Source organism: Eurosta solidaginis, chromosome 5 (assembly GCF_040869045.1).
Source record: "Eurosta solidaginis isolate ZX-2024a chromosome 5, ASM4086904v1, whole genome shotgun sequence".
NCBI lineage: Eukaryota > Metazoa > Arthropoda > Insecta > Diptera > Tephritidae > Eurosta > Eurosta solidaginis.
In genome coordinates, this window is record NC_090323.1 from 7,971,655 (window position 1) to 7,995,962 (window position 24,308).

General features: G+C 36.0%; 1 protein-coding gene across 1 annotated transcript; it reads left to right on the forward strand.

Annotated features, from left to right (window-relative positions):
* Positions 1-1,877: 1,877 nt before the first annotated feature.
* Sap130 (Sin3A-associated protein 130) lies at positions 1,878-22,806 on the forward strand. Its single transcript, XM_067791296.1, has 10 exons — positions 1,878-2,099; positions 2,234-2,463; positions 11,626-12,594; positions 12,890-13,573; positions 17,391-19,261; positions 19,645-19,841; positions 20,003-20,423; positions 20,500-20,670; positions 20,737-20,841; positions 21,910-22,806. Exons 2-10 carry the CDS (start codon positions 2,280-2,282, stop codon positions 22,057-22,059), a joined length of 4,752 nt encoding a protein of 1,583 aa, XP_067647397.1. The 5' UTR covers positions 1,878-2,099; positions 2,234-2,279; the 3' UTR covers positions 22,060-22,806.
* Positions 22,807-24,308: the final 1,502 nt, after the last annotated feature.

Genomic DNA, 24,308 nt, shown 5'->3' on the forward strand with positions numbered 1-24,308 from the left:
ACGGAGCACCACGTCACATTCTCGACAAAAACTCGAATGCTGATTACTCGCCTTGTGCAACCCACAGCCTCAATTTATGTGGTGTTGATGCTGCAGAATGTTGTACGGCTGCAATTACTTTCTTGGGAGCTGTACAAAAATGTTTTACTATTTTCAGCAGCACCCCACAACAATGGGACATCCTCAAAAAAAATGTACCGAGCTCTCTTTCAGCTCTCTCGATATTTTTTGACGCGTATTATCAGTACCATGCTGTCGTATAGAACATAGCGGAACGATACAAGGTGGCAGCATGGTAACATACCTACAAACATAAATACAAATTTCATGTACTTTGTTTTTGTAAATTCGATGGACAAATGTCAAAATCGTACTGCGCCGTAATTTGATGTATCAAATCAAATAAAAAAGCTTAAAATCAGCTGTCCCATGCTGCCACCTTGTATCGTTGCGCCATGGTATAGAATTACCGAAGCGATTTGTTCCTGTGATCATAGCTTTATTTTAGTTTGATCATCGAGTAATTTGCTTTGGCAACAACAAAAGTATCGAGTGACGCCTCTTGACAAATATATACTCTTTGGTTTGATTTGAGTTTGTTGTTTTATTTGAGTTTATGGCTTAAGTGCAGAATACATACATTTGTCAAATTAAAAAAATGTATATGAATATCGGTAGTGGTGTTTATGGTGAGTTCAGCCGTATAATTTTTTTCGGAGCAAATAATACCTATAGGGGTAATTCCACGGAAATTTTAAATTTTTTTAAAGCAAAATATCTTTGAAACTATCGAGTCAACCTTGAAAATTGTGATGCCCTTAGATAGGTAATAAAACAAGGTTTTGTTTAATATATAAAACATCTGTATTTAGAAGAAATTGTTATAATAAAATTATGTGTTTATGGGAAAATGATTCCTAACTTATCATAAATCGAATAATAAGTCGAAAAAATGTGTTATTGACAAAATACTTTAATACTATCGTGTTGAATATAATTTCATTACCTTTAATTAGGTATATATATCTTTATATTAGAAGTTATAACTTGATTATTCAGGGGCGAAAAACAAAGAAGGTGTCATATGAGTTCAATTATTTTAATCGGTGTAGGTATATATATAATGTTATTTATGTATGTATAGGTTCATGCATTGTATTAATTAATTGCAAAAATACATAGTGTATAACATTGCTAATTTTGTATTGCTAAAATATACGTCAAAGGTAAACTATTTAAAATTTTGCATTCGTGAACGAGCTGATATTACCTTATAGCTCTTATGTTTATTGTTATTTTAGCCACACACCCGGACTTGGCATGGCGTAGCCCAGGGTTATTTTTTATAAGCGCCGCCGAAGGCCGCCTATGCAGAAAGGTGTTCTACGCAGAATTACTTTGCATGGCGCAGCCGGTGTTGGATCGGCTAACATAACAATAAACATAAGAGTTATAAGGTAATATCAGCTCGTTCACGAATGCAAAAAAGAGCCTTTTCAAATGTTTGGTAAATAAAAACTAGGAAAGTTAAAGATATATATATATATATATCAGACGAAAGGTATTTTTATAAGTTATTTTTCGATTTCTTAATTTTTGAAATCCATCTGCTAGTTTCGGAGATATTTTGATTTGAAAAATTCATAATTTCGCCTTTAGACATGGAATTACCCCCAAACCTTTCATTTGCACCAAAAAAGAAATATACCGTTGGAATCAGCATAAAAATCTCTATACAGACCGATTTTTTATTTTATTTTTTGACAAATGTATGTATTCTGCACTTGTTCTGAGTTTATTAGTGACGGGAAATAAATGCTGCCATAAGCAATCTGCCGCGGTTATTCCTTCTAAGCTGTCGCTGAAATGTACTGTGATATTTCAGTAGCTGTGACAAAATCACAGGTACACGGATATTTACCAACTCTAGTCCACGGCAGACATTTTTTCAAAGTACACACACAGAAAAGTGAGCTAATGCAGACGAGGGAAAAACTAAAAATTTTCCAATTAAAAGTTTAATAATCAGCGAATGTTTATTGACTTATGCAAATACAGTGTGAATTTAATATATTCTGCCACGTTTAAATAAAAGCAAGGTTAGTAGAATACCTACAGAATTGCCCAAAATGTCTAATTTTATGGGTCTAAGAAAATGGTTTTTTATCAACTAATTTGAGAGTGTTGTATGTTGGTGCGTGCAAATAATATATTTTAAATAAATTAATTTCAGAATTTTTATCAATAAGTATACTGCGTTTCTGAATAAAATTAATTCGATGGATGCGAGTGGTGGAACTGGTGGTGGGGGAGCGCCTGGGCCTGGCGGTAATATTGTTGGCGGGGGTGGTGGAGTAGGAAGCGGTGGTGTACCGGGTGCTACTGGCAGCAGTGGTAGCACCAATGTTGGAGCTCTGAACCCCACTATATCGGGGATAGGATCAACACAAACACTAACAGGAGGTGAGTCAGTGCATAGTTGGGAGGTTTTTGGGCAACCAAGAGGCTTACTTATTATACGAATTTGTATTGTAGATATTTTTGGTTATAAATTCGCGTCTCCGTAAAAAGCTCATTTTTGATTTTTTCATATTGCAACAGATATGTATCTAAATTTTTATATTTACATATTTGGTGCGTTTCCTATTTTCTTGTTTGCTTTGTGCTCATTTTCTTTACCAACATTTATATTCCATTCGTTTCTCTCCAACTCCTATTCGTACCCAGCGTTTCAGTGTTGTGTTTGTTGTAATTAAGTTAGAAATGTATTCATAAGCATAACCACACTTCATTGGCAGCTATATCCCATATGAGCTTATAAAGGTAGTATAGGCATATTTTTCGGCCCGATGTTAATCAGGCCTATTCTAAATATTCGCGCGGAATTTTGTTCTCGCGGATTTTTTTATTCCAGCGGAAAAATTCTTCCAATTCTTTTCTCCTAGGGAGAAGAATAATTGGGGAATAGGAATTTCGGTTTGGTAATTGTGCAGTTTAGGGGCCCCACCCTAAAATTGTGCCTTTTTTGTTGAGTGAGGTATCAAAAGACGCGTATTCACGTCTAGATCAAGAATCCGAAGGCGGAAGTTAACTTTTTTTACCCGTTCAAAAGATATTAACGAAAAACCGAAAAAAGACCCGGGGGTACTTCCGAAACCGGGGGTGGGATCCATAGTAATTTTGCGCAGAACACATTTCTGCGTTGGCGGTCTTCGGCCGCACTTATAAAAAATAACCCTGGGCTACGCCTTGTCAAGTCCGGGTGTGTGGTATAACCGTGGCTACCGCCACGGTGATAAGCTGTTTTTTCGGTAATAGTCTAGTTGAGGGGTCGACTGCTAATAGGCTACCAAATGGCGGAAAAGAAATATTTTATCTCTGTCCAGAGATATTTGCAGTTGAAGTTGGCGATTTACATGTGGTTGTTGTTGTGTTTGTACCCACAAAAAAAATTGTGCATCACCGTGGCGGTAGCCACGGTTATACCACACACCCGGACTGGCATGGCGTAGGGTTATTTTTTATAAGCGCGGCCGAAGGCCGCCAACACAGAAAGGTGTTCGGCGCAAAAATAATATGGATCCCACCCCCGGTTTCGGAGGTACCCGCGGGTCTTTTTTCGGTTTTTCGTTAATATCTTTTGAACGAGTTAAAATTTTTATTCTCCGCCTACGGATTATTAATACTGATGTCAAGACGCGTCGTTTGACACCTCTCCATATTTGTGGTAGCGTATTAGCAAGCGACCCCCCAACTAGACCATTACCGTTTTTTCAATTGAAATTTCGTTGCGCATTTCTTATTTTGTTTCAAAAATTGTAAAGTTTAATTATTGTTGCCAATTTGTTTGAAATTAGGAAATAAGGTATAAACAATGCACATTATTGCATTTCATATGGAATTCATTGAAATGAGTAATGAATTGGTGCCACAGCAACATCAACAGAGGAGCATAAGAAGACCGGCGGTATAACACAAATCCGCCGGAGTTGCCTGCATTCATTCTGCAAAGCAATTTTCTGGCGGCCAAGTCGAGTTGAGTTCGCCTTTCGTCATATGCCAAAATCTATTTAAGCCTTCTGTGGATATATGAAAATATGTTGTTTAGACTTTCCGTGTAACCACTAGGCGTATACGCAACTTTCTCGTACTGAATGTACAGATCCAATTGTTTAGACTTCCCGTGTAACCACTAGGCGTATACGCGACTTTCTCGTACTGAATATACAGATCTGACTAAATTAATAAATTTCTATTTATATATATTATTTTATAAAATGTAATTTTTGTTTTGATAGATATTTATCTTTTATTAAGTTTATATTCAACACAATTTCTTTTTGTAATGAAAATTTTTGATAATCACAAAATCAATATTGAATATTAAAAATTGGTAAAACATTTCAAAATTACAAAATTCAAAGTAACTTAAACCCAAAGTTAAATGAAAATAATAATAATCCTATATTACTCCCCCTTCCAGAGAATTAACATTAAATAAATTAAATGTGACTTTCTTTTATGTTCTAATGTTATTGTGATGAGTGTTAGGGTTGTTAGACAACGTTTCAATAATCGCTGGTTTTAACCTGTCAATCGGGATAGTTTTGATTTCATTATCAATTTCTATTTTAAAATACTTCTTGTTTTTTTCAAGTACCTTGTATGGACCTTCATACGGTTGTTGTAAAGAACGCTTATTAATTAAACGAACAAAAACAAATTTACATGTTTGTAAATCTTTCGGAACATAAAAACCAACATTAGAGTTATGATGATTTAAACTCGAATGAACATTTCTAAATTTTTCACGTAATTTACCCAAAATTTCATTTGACGATGGATTTTCAGATGTTGGAACAATAAGTTCACCGGGTAATCGTAAATTTTGTCCAAGAACCATTTCAGCCGGTGTAGTCGAAATATCTTCTTTAAATGTTGATCGCAAGCCCAACAGTATTAGAGGTAGCTCTCCATACCAATCTCTGGTTCCATTTGTAGCCATTAAAGAAGATTTCAATTGCCTATGAAATGGCTCTACCATGCCATTCGCTTGAGGATGATAAGCTGACGTTGTAATTTGATGACTGCCTAATAACTTTGTTAATTCTGTAAACAATTTTGAAGTAAATTGAGCACCCTGATCAGTAGTTATTTCTAGAGGTACACCAAACCGAGATATATATTCACGTAAAAATTTATTTGCAATTGTTTCTGCAGAAATTTCTCTTAGTCCGTATGCTTCTGGCCAACGTGTGAACCTATCGATAATAGTCAAAATATAGCGATGTCCCTTTGAAATAGGTAAAGGTCCTACAATATCTAAATGAATATGTTCGAATCTTTTGTTCGGTATTGAAATTTTACTAACTGGTGATTACATTCTTTGGACCATCTATTACTTTCTTTATTCATGTTTGGCCAAAAATATTTTTTTATAATTAGACGTCGAGTCGCTTTAGTACCTGGATGTACTATTCCATGTAACTTATCAAATACTTTTTTTCGTAAATTATTTGGAACAAACGGTCTAGGATAATCTCCAGATGATTCGCACCATATATTGATATTTAAAACAGGAATTTTAACTAATTTTAAATTTTGAAATGATTGTTGAGATACAAGGTTGTTTAGTTCATCATCTTGTTGTTCCTTTTCTAAAATTTTAAAATTAAGTTCTGAATTTTGAATTGTTTCTATTTCAAATGCCCTAGATAAAGTATCGGCTACCACATTTGCTTGTCCAGTAATATGCTGGATATCACTTGTAAATTGTGCAATAAATTCAAGATGTCTGGTTTGTCGTGGACTACGTTCAGTTTTTGAATTTAGAGCGAAAATTAAAGGCTTGTGGTCAGTAAACACAGTGAATTCTCTTCCTTCTAATAGGTATCGAAAATGTTTAATATTAAGATAAATTGCTAATAGCTCTCTATCAAAAGCACTATATTTCATTTCAGCTGGAGAAAGTTTTTTCGAATAGAATGCGAGAGGCTCAGATTTATTGTTAAAATTTTGTTGTAGAACACCACCGACAGCCGTATTGGATGCATCTACAGTTAAAGTCAATTTTGCATCTTTGCTAAAATGATTTAACAAGATCTTAGATGCAAATTTATCTTTAATGCATTCAAACGCTTTAATAGATTTATCATCCCAAACTAGAATTTTGTCTCTTTTTTTACTTGATTTGTTAATTAAATCATATATAACTCCAGTAAATTCTGCTAATTGTGAAATATATCTATGGTAATAATTAACCATACCAATAAACTTTTGTGTTTGTTTAATGGATTTTGGTAGTTCAAAATCTCGAATAGCTTTTATCCTATCTTCAGATGGACGTATTCCTAGCTCAGAAATACTATGTCCTAGAAAATCAATTCTAGTAACACCAAAAATACATTTATTTGGTTTAACATTCAAACCATATTCAGACAAACGTTCAAAAAGTATACGTAGATCTTTAAAATGTTGCTCTTCACTCTCACTTGCAACTAAAAGATCATCAATGTACGTGAAAACAAAATCTAATTCACCTACAACTTCATTGATGAATCTTTGAAAAGTTTGTGCTGAGTTCCTCAAGCCGAAAGGCATTCGAATGAACTCGAACATACCAAAAGGAGTAGTAATCGCTGTTTTGTAAATATCTTCTTCTGCCATTGGTATTTGGTGATACGCTCTAACAAGATCCAACTTTGAAAATATCTTTTTATTTCTTAGATTCATATTAAAATCTTGAATATGTGGTAAAGGATAGCGATCAGGAACAGTAACAGTATTAAGTCTTCTAAAATCACCACAGGGACGCCAATCATTACTCTCTTTTTTTGGTACTAAATGAAGTGGTGATGCTACAGAGGAATTTGATGGTCTACAAATTCCAGTTTTTACAAGAACATCAAATTCAGTTTTAGCTACCTTAAATTTGATTGGGTCTAAACGTCTGGGTTTTGAGAAAGGAAGATTACCTCCTGTAACTAATCTATGAACTGTGGTATGTTTAACTGGTTTTGAATAATTTGGCTCTTCTATAAGAGAAGGAAATTCTTTCAACAATTTTGTGTATTGATTTTCTACTGAAAACAATTTTGGAAGAGAGATGTTACAATAGTACGAAATTGTGTTAACTGATAAATTTGTTAATGGATCTATTAAACATTTGTTTTTAATATCAATAAGAAGTCCATATTTGCATAAAAAATCTGCACGTATAATTGGTTTTGCTATATAAGCGATAAAAACACAAAAGGAAATTCTCTCCTTAAACCTAAATTAACATTTATAAGTTTTTTTTCCATATGTAAAAATCGTTGAACCATTAGCTGCTGTTAAGATAATATCAGAAGATTTTTTTGTACACGAGAATTTTGAAACTGGAAGCACTGAAATTTCTGCTCCACTATCAATCAAAAAATTTAATTTATTTTCTTTGTCAAATATAAATAAACGACGAGTTGATACTTCTGAAATTCCATTATTCGTCGCTGCAACAACGGAACATTTTAGTTTTTTGGAGTACTATTTTTCACAAACGCACACGGTTCTTCACATCTCCTAGCTTTATTTCCGAATTTGTAGTGATATCTACATAACCAGTTGGGATTATCACGAGATTTTGAACGATATCTAACAGGACTTCTATAACTATTTCTACTTGTTGAACGTGATCTTGAATAATTCTGATTAATTTCTTTCCTAATTTCACTTAATTCCAAAGATAATTTTTAAAATTTTCACAAATTAAAGATGTTGTCTTAACCAAATTAGTAATATAGCATTTTCTCCTTTAGAATTTTGAGAATTGTTTATCAAAGCAACTTCATGTTTACTGATAACTTCCCAAACGTTATCAGCTAATTTGGTTAGATCATTTATGTCATTGGAATTTGAACTTGTTAAAATTACATTCAAGTTTTTGGGTAATTTTCGCATCCAAAGTTTCTTTAAAACTTCTTGGCTAAAATTAGAACCAGAAAGTAGAACTAAAGATCGGTAAAATTCCGAAGGTTTGCTATCACCCATTTCAGAATTGGACAACACTTTATCTAATTTCGCATTCTCACTTATGGAATGCCTTTCAATCAAAATTTGTTTTAATGCAGAATATTTATTTGTTTCTGGTGGATTTTGAATAAAATCTAAAATGGTCATTATGACTTCCTGAGGTAATGCAGTAATAATATACTCATATTTAGTTGTTTCTTGAGTAATTTTTTTGGTATTAAACTGCATTTCAGCATGTATTAACCATGATTCAGGACAATTTGTCCAAAATTGAGGAAGTTTTACTGAAGTAGAAAAAATTTCATTATTGTTTTGATTCGCATACGGATTTATTAGATCATTTTGTGAAGAACCATCTTCTAAATTGATAAGCGAATCGTTAATTTGATGTGTTGATGTAGATGAGTGTCTGTGGTGTGTTGGTGTATGATACATAATAAATTATATTAATTGAAATAAATTCTCAGAAATAGATGTTATTGGTGATAATTAAAAATAATATTTAAGATCTCTGGAAAAGAGCGTTTACAATTTAAAAATTTTTACCAGATAAAAATAAATAAATCTTTATTATTGACCAAAAGAAAAATTAATAGTATGTAAATTTATATGTTTCACTACCACCAATCTTTTACGCAAACCACGTTCATTGTTTGTGTTTCTTTTTCTGTGTTATATGTATTTGCGTTATTTTGATTTAACGCTTGTCAACTACATACAATCCAAGATTCGATAATGACGTTGCAATTGTGTAAAGAGCATTATTGGTAATGTTCTGATGTTTTTATTGCTTTTTTTTACACTTAAATGGCACACAAAAACGGCAAAGTAGTTCCAAAGGAAGTTCACTGCGTTAGGCTAACGTTTCCGTTTTTGTTATACAAGAACTATTTGTATTTCAACTTGTTAGAATTTTATCAGTTATGGTGTCACCATCTTCTCAGCTCTGGTGTGGCAAAATGTGCTCTAGATTTTAATTGAATTGAATGTCCGTTTGTAATATTAGTACTTCTATGTTATCTTTTCAGCTCTGGTGTGGCAAATCGAATTGAACATCCGTCTGTAATATTAGTACTTCTATGTATCTGCAACTGAACTCGACAAAAGGCGGGATCGCCAATTGTGGTTATATGAAAATATGTTGTTTAGGGTTTCCGTGTAACCACTAGGCGTATACGCAACTTTCTCGTACTGAATGTACATATCCAATTGTTTAGACTTCCCGTGTAACCACTAGGCGTATACGCGACTTTCTCGTACTGAATATACAGATCTGACTAAATTAATAAATTTCTATTTATATATATTATTTTATAAAATGTAATTTTTATTTTGATAGATATTTATCTTTTATTAAGTTTATATTCAACACAATTTCTTTTTGTAATGAAAAATTTTGATAATGACAAAATCAATATTGAATATTAAAAATTGGTAAAACATTTCAAAATTACAAAATTCAAAGTAACTTAAACCCAAAGTTAAATGAAAATAATAAGAATCCTACACCTTCTTAAAAAATCCTTGCGCAATTTCTGGATGGCTGCATCAAATATGCGAAGAGCTCTTCCGTTGCTTATGATATATTTTTCGACTTAAAATAAAATTTAAATTTAAATATTTTAGCACAAATTTGTACAAATAAGTGTTCTTTCTTAAAATAACAAATTTCCCTTAACTATTTTGATGCATTCCCTTTAATTTAACTAGTGAAAAAACTCCTATGAAATGGCAGATAAATCTCCCTCTCCATCACATTCATAATGCCTACTTTTCACCCATACCCGGTTTCCGCTTTTTCGAACATTGTTCAGAATAGGAGGAAAGGGAGAAGTGAAAAAACTCACAAGGAATTTTTATTTAAAATACGAGGAATGGGAGAAGGGAAAAAACTCGCAAGGAATTTTCGTTTAGAATTGGGCTGAATATAAAAATACAATTACATGCTAAACACACATACACATACATATGTGCGTATGTATACTAAGCAGTGTTTATAGACAATGAAAGTCGTTTAACTTAATTCCATGCTGATTGCTGAAAGGCAATTTTCTTTTAACAACAGCTTAGAAATTCAAAATGCATGAACAGAATTTGATAAAAATAAATACAGACAGCATTCTGTTTGTGTGTATACGTTTGCAGCTGACAATCGTCGCTCTGCCCACACAAGCAAATGCGCTTCTTAGTTAATTTTCTATGTTGAATAGTGTACATTAGGGCGGGTCAAATTGTATGGAGAAAAATGGGGGGAAAAACTGTATGTGCCTTTTCAACAATAAATTTGACCCACCCTAATATGTATGTATAATCTTCGTTTACACCCAAGCTTGGCTTCTTACTTGTTTAGCTGCAGCTTTGGAAAGATTTCGGTAACACTGCGTACTGTAATATTTTAAGATTTTCTTGGACTACTCTGGAATTATTTCCGCACTGTTTTGAGGACCTTATCACCATTATTATAGAATTTACCATCTGCATTAAATGGTGTTTAACCGTCTAGGCATTGTCGTAACAAAGTACGTCAGTCATTGCTTAGCCATGACTGGCACCAAGTGGAAGCTCCATATGACTTTGTAACGTACAAGGGTGGGACCCTCTCATTTATCTGCTACTGCAGTCAGTCATCCTCCTAATATAAACTGACTTTCAAAATCGTTGCTGCGCTGTTCATATCGGTAATAAATCTTTACTTTAAAGAGGTTGCATCAAAATACTTCAGTCTAATAGTACAATGTAAAAAAAAAAAATGGGAATGCTCCTGGGGTGACAAGCAATGAAAAAGTTTTCGGGAAATAATAGTTTTTGCGCAGGTACCATTTCCGATTTATATTCACAATTTGTCAAAATTTTAAACACCACTTGAGGGACTATTTCGTAATTTCAAACACTATTTTCGAACATTGTTTGAGGTCATATCATATGATGATTTCTATGTAACTTGGCAATGTTCACAAATTTAATCCCGGAAAATATCTCGTATGAAGAATCAAATGACGTGTTTTGTAGTTGTGTAGTATTTGCCTGTCTTGTTTAAAATTCTTTTTAATAAGTTGTGTGGTAATTAACATATTAATAGAATATTTGTTCGTGTTATGTGCTGGTCGATCTACTATCCTCAAACTGTAGATATGCACTTCACAATATGTATGTCTAAATGTATATCCCCATAACCTAAAAATTATCGTGGTGAGAAATATCTATGATTATGTTATCATTGTTGTTTTAGTTCATTTAATTCATTCGCAGAAGCTCATAGCACAGTTAGAACCAATATAGAAAGACCCTATCTCTATCAATAACAACAACAAGCACCGTTACATGCGACCATATCATCATCATTATCAACAACAAACACCGAAACAGCAACAATAGCAACACACAACAAAAACGAAAATTCCAATTCATCCAATAATCCCTATACAAGAAACCATTCATATTCTCATCATTTACAAAATCAACCCATACATTCACCCGTAAATACTACTCTTTTACCCATGAACAATTTGAATGCAAATAATTGTACATATAATCCGGTTCAATATTACAATCAAAGTCAAAATCCTTTACCTATAATTAAAACCGCACATATTCAACCATATTCTTTTAATCCAGTTGCAGCAAAAATTTCACATGTAAAAACAACAATGGATGGAAATTTAGTGAATACAAGTTCTGGTTCTGGTGTCAGCAGTTTACAAATCGGTGGTGGTGGTAGCCTCGGAGGCATCGTTAGTGGTGTTAGCACTATAATGACAAGTAGCATATCAACATCAGGTGCTATTAAAATGACAACAGCTGGTGGTGCTGTGGCCACTTCTATTGGTGGTGCCGGTGGGGGTGGGGCACCCATTGCACTTAATGTGGCACAATCATCAACAGCTATACGTACGATTGGTGCCGGTGGTCAATCGACACAAGTACGTGTTGTTATGCCAACAAATATTATACCGATTAAACAATTCGAAAGTGCAACAGGTGGTGTTGGACGTACACAAATTACTGCTATACCAGCTGGTGTAGCTGGCGCCACATCTCGTACCATATCAAACACATCTATAACCGTCACAAGACCAGCTACACAAAACACATATTTTCCACGTGCTGGTGTAACAGCTACACAAATGACTGCAGTAGGAGGCGGCAGCGTGGGTGTGGGGCAGCGTCTAGTAACACCAATACGTACTGGACCAAATGTTGGTGGTACAATGAGCGCTGGTGCTACTGTTACAGGTCTAGCAACAGCTGGTGGCTTTGTACGTGGTACTTCAGCTACAGTTAGTCGTAATTCCTCGTCACCAGCAACCAGTGTCATCTCACCAGCAACAAGTACTACTTGGATGCAAACAAATACGGGTGGTCAAGTGCAACTTATAAGGGCTATACCACAACAAACACAAAAACGTATAATTTCAGCGCAAGGTATGACTTCAACTACGGGTTCCTATAGTGGTGTAAGCAGTAGCAGCGGCAGTGGCCTAAATTCAGTTAGTGGTACAGTTGTAGCTTCTACTCCACCTACTATTCTACAAACAAGTGGAGGCGTCCAGACACACAATCTACAAACTGTACATGGTGGACCATGTAAGTACAAAACTGGTTTTACTTAAGATATATAGTGGTAATAATGGTGTAGTTGTCGAGTTTCTTATTCAAGTTAAACAAAGATAAAACTAAGCCGAGTTGCAGACTTCAGGGTGTCAGCTCTACGCCATCAGTGTTGGGGGCAAAAATAATACCTTTCAACTTTTTGACTTGTACTAGTATAGTCAGAAGCATACAAGCACAGAAATACAGATATATTTCAAATGCAGAGACATAGTGATTGATATATGTAAAGTGCTTTCCAAATTTCAATTCATTTCTCTTTCTCTTTCAGCTACCATACAAACCGTACCATCGTCTGGCGTGTCTCAACATTCACAATCCCATCAGCAACAAACTTACGTTGCTACATTGGCCACTGTTTTACCACCGCGTCAGCATCAAGCCACCTTAGTGTATTCCTCAAATGTTGCTCCAGCTACTTCACAACCACTTACACAACAACAGCAACAACAACAATATAATCAGACAATTACAACCGGTCAACGCCTTGCCGTTGCTACACAATTATCTGCTGCAGCCGCATCAGCTACTGGCTCAACATCACGACAAATACGTCCAATACCATTACCGAAGTCATTTCCTACTGCTAAGCTAAATACGACCAGTATAAGCATACGTGCACCAAATATAGCATCCACACTACAATCAGTTAGTGCTGCTAGTGGTGGCGGAATTGGTGGTCCAGGCGGTGGACAACTTGGTAGTGGTTCTTTAGTGGCATCAAGCAATTCCACAGCAACAAATTCACCACGTGGCGCTACAATGACAAGTGTAACATCAGGTGCCATTGGTGGCAATATTATACCAACCGCTAATTTGTCTGCCACACGTATAATACAATTGCAACAACAACCAGGTAGCGCTGCACAACCAATTATTGGGCCAACTGGGCGCATATCGGGTAATGTTATGTTCCAACCAATTATTGTGAATACATCGGCTGCTGGTAAGATTGGTAAGTGCGTTTCGTTGATTTTTTTGTAAGTGAAATTAAAGAGGTTTGTACTTATGTAAATACAAGTGTGACTTAGATTACATTTGATAAGTCTTAGCATATACATACATCTGTGAACACCAAAATAGGCGTATCAAAAATTATTAACAAATTTGATTTTGTTTTGTAGTAAATGTATTGTACATATCGTGTTATACGATCCGTGATAGAATTAAATTTTTATAATCGCAATAGCACTGAAACGGTGATTAAAAAAAAAAATATGCGTGATAGCCTCCGAAGAGATCTAAGGCCGAGCTTCTCTTCCAATTTGCGTCGTGCTCCTCTTGATTTTCCCTACAAATTGGCCGGACGTTTTATACCGACTCCGAATGGCATCTGCAAGATGAGTTTTCACTGAAATTGTATTCTAATTGAAAAACCTTATTTCTAAAATTTTGATGTTGCTTTGCCCGGCGTGCGAACCCAGGGCATACGGTGTGGCAGGCGGAGCACGCTACCATCACACCACGGTGGCCGCCAAAATGGTGATTAGGATTGAGGTAACACTTGAAATTTAGGCTGCAAGCACTTATTAGATTCATAATGTATTATCATTTTTATGAATAGCTTGATAGATACATACATACACGATCAATTATCGAAAAAAAAATGACTCAAACGATAAATATGTAACTGTCAAAATATTTGTATATATGAGAATCAGTTATAGATTTAATGAGTACTGGTAGCCACCATTTCACATATTTCCCTAATCCGATAATCCGATAATCAGAGCTATTGCGACTTGAAAAATTGATTTCGATCACGGATCGTATTACAACGATACGATACCCAATTCAAGTTTTTTCTTTCATCAACGGCTGCTAATTTCGTGTTCGCAGCTGTATTTGACTACTTATGCCACAACAACAGACCTTTTGCATTACAGATATTTTAATAAATGACACCTAAAAATTTGTTGTTGTCACAGTTGCTCACAATGCACGTAAAATAGGTCTATGGAGCCGAATCTTGGTGCTTATTAAATAAGTTACCAACAAAAAGGAATAAGTAAATCGATGCAAAAAATCGAAAATTTAAGCTTTGGTGACTGGAAAGCATGTGTTTCCAATCCTGCCCTACTCAAAGACTCACTAAATAAATTAAAAAATTAAATTTGATTGAGTCATGTACGTCCGTCCGTCTGTCCGTTAACACTAAAACTTGAGTAAATATTGAGATATCTTCACCAAATTTGGTACACGAGCTTATCTGGACCCAGAATAGATTGGTATTGAAAATGAGCGAAATCGGATGATAACCACGCCCACTTTATATATGTATAACATTTTGGAAAACACAAACACCTGATTATTTAGTAAATAATACACCTAGAATGTTGTAATTTGACGTGTGGACTGATATTGAGACTCTTGATAAAAATTTGAAAACATTTTTTAAAATGGGCTTATACCCACTTGTGATAAAATCAATTTTACAAATATTATTAATCATAAATCGTACTTAATACCTACGCTCCTCTACGGCTGTGAGATTTTTTCTGTGACACTGTGTGTAAAAAGAAGCTTAATGTTGCCTACAATAACATTGCTAGATACGTTTACGGAATAGACTTGATCACGTTTCCTGTTATTCTGAAAATTTGCTAGACATTTCTTTTGACAACCTTTTAAAGGTTAGAACACTTATTACCTTACATAAGATAATCTACACGAAGGAGCCTTACTACCTATATCGAAGGCTTCAATTTCTTCATTCTACGAGGACAATGGTTCTTGTACATGTTAAACACCGTATGCTAATTTCTGAATGACAATTCTTCGTTACTTCGACCCGTCTTTGGAACACCCTTCCAGCTAGAATAAGACAAATAAGTAATGCAATGCCTTTCAAAAAAGAATTAATCTTGTTTTATAACTGACTCACCTCTCATTCTTCTCTGACTCTCTTTACTGATCTTCTATCCGTCTTTCTTGCCACCTCCTATTTTCGCTAAGGACAGAACCTAATAACTATTACTGGACTACCATTGCAAAGTCTCCTTTATTCTTATTTCTGTTCTGCGTCCCTAGGCTAAGCTCTATAAAATTTATTGTAACCATTATGTCTTTGTTTACAAATTATCTATTGTTCATCTAAGTTTTAGAAATATTTTTGAATTTTCGCTTTTGTTCTCTGTTACTGTTCTGATTAGCACTATAAAATAATTTTGCCAAATTGTTGTTAGGAAAAATTTAATAAAATACAAATACAAAAAAATCAAAAATCGTTAAACCTATCGTAACAAAATTCGGCAGAGAGGTTGCCTTTACTATAAGGAATGCTTTGAAGAAGAACTAACGAAATCGGTTAAGGACCACGCCCACTTTTATATAAACAATTTTTAAAAGGGTTGTGGACGAATAAAATAAGCTATTTCTTTGCAAAAACAGCTTTATATCAATGGTATTTCATTTCCCAAGTGGATTTATAACAATAAATAGATTCCTTCAAATTAAAAAAAAGGGCGTGGCATCGCCCCTTTTATGACTAAGCAATTTTCTATGTTTCGGGAGCCGTAACTCGAAGAAAAATTAACGGATCGTAATAAAATTGGGTAAACAAATTTTCCCTATAGCAGGAAATATTTTTAGAAAAATGGACGAGATCGGTTAAAGACCTCGCCCACTTTTATATAAGGGATTTTTAAAAGGGTCGTAGACTAGAATAATAAGCTATAACTTCGCAAAAAATAGTTTTGAATCAATGATACATCACTTATCAAGTTTTACTGTAAGAGGAAATGGGGAAACATTTCGTTTTTAACGGGCGGTGCCACGTGTTATTTAGAAAAGTAATTTATCTGAAATGAACTGTGCAATTGAAGCTCACGCTGAGTATATAATGTTCGGCTACACCCGAACTTAGACACCTTTACTTGTTAATATTGAAAGCTCTGGAACTGCATCGGATTCTGATCAGCTTTGTAACAGCAGCTCAGCGAAATATGCTGCTAATATTTGGAGGTTGGAAATGACGCGTTTCAAATTCTCTACTCCAACTCTCATACTGACAGAGTATCTCATAGTATCTCATGGTATTATTAAAGCATTAAAGTGATAAAGTGATTCCGATCAATATGCAACTAACGGTCTGAGTCCAGTGCTAATGTATGGAGGGTTGGTTGAAAATCACCCATTTCCAATCCTTCAGTTTTAAATATTGTATATGTGTTTGTTCCCAGGGGAGCCATATTCGGTACGTCTGGAAGCTTTCACAGCTCCGTATCGATATGCAATATGTTGTTCGATCTTGAAAAAAAGGAATGAGAAGAAAAACAAATTTTATCTCTATGGCTCAATAATAAAAAAATAAATGTTTGTTTCAAGACGCAGAAAAAAGTGTAGTACCGTATAGTGTACTGGTTCCAATCTAAACCGAAAAATTTATGAAACATAAAAGAAACATCAGCCAGTTTAAGCGATAAGCGCATGCATTTTTTACTTAGACCGCAATCCAGCTGTTGTCATACGACCTACTACGCTCTGTACTAGCCGTAACGAAATATACACAGATGTATATATGTATTTATTTTACTCAGATAGAGTAGCTGATTCAGCGATAATTGTGATATTTTTTGTTGTTGAAAGCAAATTAGAGTACACAGACTGTCATTGTTTGCACTTTCAATACTTAAACTTTGATTTGTTTTTATTACTGTGACAGCAACAAATGTTAAAGATACAACGCATTTAGAAGTTGTATTGTAAAATAAGTAAATACCAAACAACTACAATTTCGGCAGCACTAAAATATGTATATTTTTGTTTGATAGTGTCTGGCCTACGACAACCGGTTACAATGACCACGAAACCATCTCTGACTATTACGCCATTCGGCTTAGGTAAACTACCAGTTGGCGCTGGTGCTAATGCCACACAAATAGGTGTCAGCTTAGCACAGCAGCAGAGCCTGAATGCCAGCATGCAATCATCGATGGGCGGCAGTAGCAGTTTAAGTGTCGCTACAGGTGGCGCTGGTGGTGGTAGTGGTGGCAATAATTCACCAGCCTTATCTGCATCCACTCCCCCTTCAAGTGTTGCTGTCACAAATTTCTCCACCGCACAACTTGTCAATGTTTCACAAGCAACAGCTGGTCAAATGTTAGCAACACAAAACATCGTATCATCAGCGGCTGGCGGTAGTGGCACCACAGTCCTACCATTAGCAATAACTACACGTGGGGGCGCGGGTGGCAATATACTCACTGGCACTATAACACCATTGAAAAATGCGAATGCTATCACAGTAGGTAAGATGATGGCTGCTGCCAGTGCAGGCAATTTAGAAAGCAACAGCAGTGGTGGAAGTGGCATAAGCAATATTATAACCAGCAATGCCAGTACCGCTACAAACGTTTATATTCATCAAACAGCTACAACGCAACGCATCCATGGCGGTCAAAGCGTAAGCGTGAGTGGGAGTAGTGTACATGTAGCTGCAGCACCGACACCGACAAGCGGCGGTAATTCAACAGTACTAACAACAACGGGTAATGCAGGAAGCGGTATATCAGCTGCAACAAGCGCTTTCTTACCAACAGGTGGTACTATTTATTACGAATCTGTACCCGCCAGTTCAGTGCAAGTTTCTACTGGTGTCCTCTCACTCACCACCACCTCGGTTACCAGCAGCACTTTGCCATCAACACAAAATCAATTGGCCAACACACTTCCTACATCGAACATAGCCATGTCATCGTTACCGTTTGCTGCATCAGCCTCTTCACATGCTGGAAATTCAACAGCCACCTTCACGGTGGTGCCGACGTCAGGTGGCCGTTCAATAGGTCAGCTACAGATACCAGTTTCTAGTACAGCGGGCACACAAATTCAAGCTGTGCCCTTACGTTTTAGTGCGCAGCTGACATCTAGCGCACAGCATGGAGGAAGTGGTGCTGGTTGCATGACCAGCACCTCCAATACACAAATAACAGCTGATACAATTTCGGTATCGCAAACAACACAACAATTACTACAACAAAGTGGCGTAACAAGTGCTACGCAACAATTACTTATACCAGCTTCAGTGGCAGCACATCAAGTAACTAATGTGGCAACTACAACGACACTTACGGGTACTGCACACGCTGGTCAACACGTGGTTATACCATTACAAACTTCAATAAAAGTAGCTGGTGGTAATGCAGGATCATCAGTTTCAAATTTCCTACGCAAACGAGATGCAGATGGTTCACCAATACGTGCAGCAAAAAATCTTGGCCCCACATTACTTTCTATGGCTGGTAGTAGTGTTTGTGGTGGTGCAACAATTATGACAAATACAGCAGGTTCAACAGTGGCCTCTTCTGTTGGCAGCGCATTTAGCATCACTTCTGTTGCTACGTCTTCTTCTTCAGCAGCACTTTCCATGGGCTTAACTCAAACTTCATCATCGTCCAACACACTCACAACAGACGCTTTGGCTAAGAAGGATCGCGCACAAGCAGTAACAAGTGGTAGTGTAGTTATTGGTACTCAACATATGACACGCGGCGACTCGCCAGTCTCATCAGATGGCTCAACAACGGTGTCAGCCAATTCATCACCTGGCGTTGAACAGCAAATACAAGATGGTAATATTATGTTGGTGAACCATATGCCACACGGTACGAATGACGCAACACACTTTAACCCCATCAATGAGGTAAGTAAGCAGTATTGGGTGTAGATCTTGGTCCCAAACGAAGTTAAACTTCAGCGAAATAAATTCAGACGAATTTTGTAATGTAACAATTTACACTCCGTATTATCAAATCAACTACTGAGTAGACTATCTCAAAAGCTTAAAAAATGCTCAATTTTAAATTTTGAAAGAAATTTCTTTCAGATTTGAAAAAGATGTACGTAATGTAACACTGAACGTGGTCTTAGTTTACTTACTTACTTTAGTAGTAAAAAGGGATTTGTGCTATTTTTTGGCTAGTTGTGAAATCCCTATAGGAAGTCGCTTAGGAAGTTTCACTTAAAACAACAAAACGGCAAATGTTTGAATTATTTCTATTATATTATTGTTTATTTATTTTGAAGATGTATGCGCACCACCATGGCAACGTTAATATACACCACAATATGATTATAAGTGGTGGAGGTGGCACTCCAATTAGCTCGCGAAACTCATCGCTGGATCATCATCAGCAATTGCATGCGCCTGTTGTTACAAATGCCGCGCGACTAAATGGCGGTCAACTTGAATGTACGACGCGCAAAAAGTCTAGGCGATCAACGTAAGCATCTTGAAAGTTTAGGGTATTCATGGAATTGCCTGAAAACTGAGGCTCTAACGAGTTGACGTGAATTGTCCTAGAATTTAAACTTTTGTACTCACACAAGAAAAGCTTACTCATAAGCTTTTTTCTCTCTTTTCTATCCGTTTTCTTCTTTATAGCAATGATAGTCAACTTTCGAGTCATAGCCAAGGTTCACTCTCTCTCCCACCTCCGTCAGCTACTGGGATCACGAACGCAACTGCCGTCACTAGCCCTGCTGTTGGCAGCCAATTGAACAATGCTGGCAGCAACAATTGTTATGAATTGACTTCCGCCGCAACTGGCAATAGTAGTGGCATGTTGTTAGCCCCTGTACATGGTTCAATGGCGGCGCCTGGCTCAACTGACAGCAGCTCATTAGCACATCCATATGATGGCAGCAATACAAATGCAGCAAATACTTTAATTATTAATGTCGGTCATAATAACAACAACAACAATCACAAAAATAACAATTTACAAGCACCAGCAGGCAATAAAGAAAATGCTAAACCGGCAGAATTTACGCTGCGACGACCACGAAATTTTTCGCTTCTAAATGTAAGCTGACGACATTATGGTTTATTTATGAATCGCTTTTTAAGATAAATATTTATTTGTCTACAACTTTTCACAGACTTACAAACAAAACTGGAAGACGGCGAATAATCATTTTCTACGCTATTCAGATGTAAAGCCACGCGAGGAGCGCCGACCAACAGTTATTGATTTGGCAAATCAACCAAATGTACTATGTAAAATTAATGGCTGGAAAATTCATCATCTACGTTCTCAAATGGAAGATTTGGTAAGTGTTAACTTGTTTAACATATATATGTGTGTCGGATTAACCATGAATATTTAATCATTTCAGTGTGAGAATGAATCGAATGGCTTTGATCAGTTGAGTAATATGTTAAAACAGATGGAAACGCATGAAAAGAATCCAGAAATTGAGCGTATAAACGAGTTGCTGAAGGTAAAAAGCACACATTTTTTGTTGGCTTATATTTTGTACCGTCGCAGGTGAAGAACCGTTATGATCACATCATTTTAAACGTGTTAGCAAAATTAGAGAAGTTAGCTTGACACTCTTTTGAAATCTGCTTATGTTAAAACACGAAAATAGCGAATTAACAATTGTTGTTGTTGTAGCAGTGCTTCGCCCCACCCAACAAGTGCGACCGATCACAAATTGTCATCATATCCTCTAACGGGAGTCCAAAGAAACTTGCATTTTCAACAGGGGTGGACCATAATGAGAGGGGTGTTGGAGACGTTTGTTCCACATTACAATTAAAGAGATGGTTGGTGTCATGTGAGGACACATTGCAAGCGGGGCATACATTTTGTATGTCAGGGTTGATTCTGGATAGCTATGAGTTTAACCTGTTACAGTATCTAGATCGAAGTTGAGCAGAGTGACTCGTGTTTGAGTACTGGATTCCCGGGCAATTCCTGGCATAAAGGTCCGACGCCTGTTTGTGGAGTTCGCTGAGGACCTGCCATTAGGTGTAAGTGGGAGCAGCCGTATGAGTTGATGGCGCCGTGGGGCGCGAGCAGCAGCGGGTACTTGTGGCATGCTGAGCAGCGGGGCTGCTGGAAGGTAGTGTGGGGGCACTAAGGCGTAGACTACGGGACGCCCTAGGGCGTGAACAGCAAGGAGCCACAAACGATTTATAGAAGTTACGTGGACGTCTGGTGTTGGGATCTAGCCCAGAACAACCTGTCCGATGCAACCATCCCTTACACGAGACACACTGACAAGAGTATGACCGTCCTAAAAAGATTCTTTTCCGGCAGACGCAGCAATACCATTTCTCAGGACCGGGGTCAGGAGACGGCCCCGGATTGGGATCCTGACCATCCCGGAGCAAAAGAATATGGAGCAGTCCCGCTGCAAGGAACTTGGGAGGATGACAATTTTTGGGAGGGACGCAACAAATTAAATTCAAACCCTTAGATACGAAGTTCTTGCATGTAGAAAGGGATTTCATTGGTTAATATTAATTTCCTTTACATTTTGCTTTTCCTTTCGCTTTTGCAGGGTAATATTCAGCGCAGTAAAATTATTGTCGATGGCATTAATGAAGCACAAAATCAAATGATGAAAATTTTTGAGCATAAATCTCATATTGCAGATATAATAAGTCGTTGTGCATCGAAACGCAACTTCAAAAAACGTGAAAAATTTTAAATTTATAACAATTCATTAGCATTTGTAAAAATAATTTTAATATTAATACTTGAATGTATAGATTTAAATGCAATATATTATTTATTAGGTTATATACTATATGCGTAACTGTACATACATACATAAATACAAAAAAAAAAATTGTTTAGCATTTTAAAAAAAAATCTGTGAACAAACATTTTAAATATACTTTTAAGAAAGCTCAATTTCTATTATATACCCCTTAATGATAAAAAACAAAAGAGGTTTATAATTAAAAATTTGTATGGAAATGTCATTTAAAAACGCTTTATAAACGCTTTCTGTTTATATTATTAAGTTTATTAACTTCTACTGCAAATAAGTAGTATTTTCGTAGAAAGGCTGTAATACCATTTTTCGAAGATGCATTAAAAAATGAATGAAAAAATATTTACTCTGTATAAATACCAAAACGTTGTGTAGTCAATTTTACCATTTTCTACAATATTTTTAGAATTGAATTGAGACTAGCTATGCTTTAAATAAAAAAATATTATAAATTTTTTTTAAAAAGAAAACTGAAAAAAAAAAATTTTACTAATTAAGCTGATCACGTCTCATTTATTATGCTGCACACTTTAAAAAATAATTCGCCCACAAAAACCGAGTTATGTATGTCAAAAAAAAATAAAAAAAAATAAAAAAGGCCGCACATATTTGTAAGTTGAAAAGTTTGTAGACTTAAATAAAGGATAACATCTTAATTTAACATTTTCGATCTTTAATGCAACTTCTGGGGTTTAGTATAAAGCACTGATCAATCTAGTGAAATCAGAATGAAGTGGCCGTACTTCCTGTTGGAGAAGGTAATTTATCGTAATGCAGTACATATATACTAAGCCTTACTTTTTCGATGAATCTTAACAGCGTTCATGCCCTATTTATTGATGTATTACATCGCCTGTTTCTAAGTAATGTTGGATGGCAATATGTGAAGCAAATGCAAATAGACCTTACCCTTACCAATCCAAAAACGCAACAGCAAGGCTCGAATGAGATTGCTTTTTTCTGGTAACAATGGAAATCGCTCAACGGACCGATTCAAATTACGATCGAAGAGCATGCCCGGTAGAAGGTAACATGTCCGACTGTTTCGGGTGGTTGCTGCTCCTTGTGAAGGCAAGGCCAACATCATTGCTATTGAGGAGCACGGTGGATGTGGCAAGCCAGAAACGTCATCGCGAAAATGCGACTGAAAAAGATTTTGGATCAATCTATAAGTATATAGCTATATGAATGCGAAACAAGGACTAAACATCTTGCTTGGTTTAAGTGATATAGGGCAATTTAGGCGCTGGGTCATTTGTGTACCAATAAATTGCAATTTTTCTTGAATGATAGAACTGTATGTCAAATTGTGGATGAATCAAGAAGTACCAACTATTTAATGTTAGAAAAAAGTTAAGAACATCCTGCATGATTCAACAGATATGGCATAAGGCGCTGGTTCATTTGTGTACCCATAAATTCCAGATATCTGTCGTAACACTTGAACCACAAATGATGGAACCTTGAACCAAATTGTATCTTAATCTACAAATACGTAGCTATGTAAGGCAACAAAAAAGGTAAGTAAGTCTTGCTTGGTTCAAAATATAATGGGCAATGTAGGTGTTGAGTCGTTTGTGCACAAATAAGCTCCATTTTGGCCTTGAAGGGTGGAAGTTGGAACTTTATATCAAATTGTGAACTAATCTAGAGGTAGGTAGCTATATATTGCAAAAACAAAAACTTTGTCATTTGGCTTGGTTGAACAGTTATACACAAATTTACAGTAGTCATCTGAGTCATTTGCACTTCGAACATCGGCCTAAAAGTATACAATGGTCGTTTTGCAACAAAATTTTACCCACACACCCACATGTATTAGTGAAAATTGTCTGCTTCTGTAGTTCTGCGAACCTGGTAATTCTTCAATGTGATCAACGTAGATCCGAAAAACGCGAATGGAAAAAATAAAGGGGAGAGTAATTTTGGAATTTTGATGGCACTTCTCTTGCTCGGGATCAGGGGATAAAACCGGCTTAAGATCGAAAGTCGTCATATACATAAGTATGTGGATCGAGCCCCTAACGTCACCTACAGTATGTAAGGCAAAGGATGATGGTATAACAAGAGTGACTGGATGCATATTGCTTGGGGCTGCGGATATGCACTCACGTGTGGGCCCAAATGCCATAAGATTCCAATAAACAATTGCATCTACTGAGGAGTTTTTTACGGCTTTG

What these genes read in the sequence shown, in the direction of transcription:
- Sap130 (XM_067791296.1), top strand. Translation starts at nt 2,280, where the DNA reads ATGGATGCGAGTGGTGGAACTGGTGGTGGGGGAGCGCCTGGGCCTGGC. An exon ending in ATCGGCTGCTGGTAAGATTG is followed by an intron (nt 13,574 to 17,390) that starts GTAAGTGCGTTT and finishes TTTGTTTGATAG; the next exon opens with TGTCTGGCCTACGACAACCG. An exon ending in AAAAAGTCTAGGCGATCAAC is followed by an intron (nt 19,842 to 20,002) that starts GTAAGCATCTTG and finishes TCTTCTTTATAG; the next exon opens with CAATGATAGTCAACTTTCGA.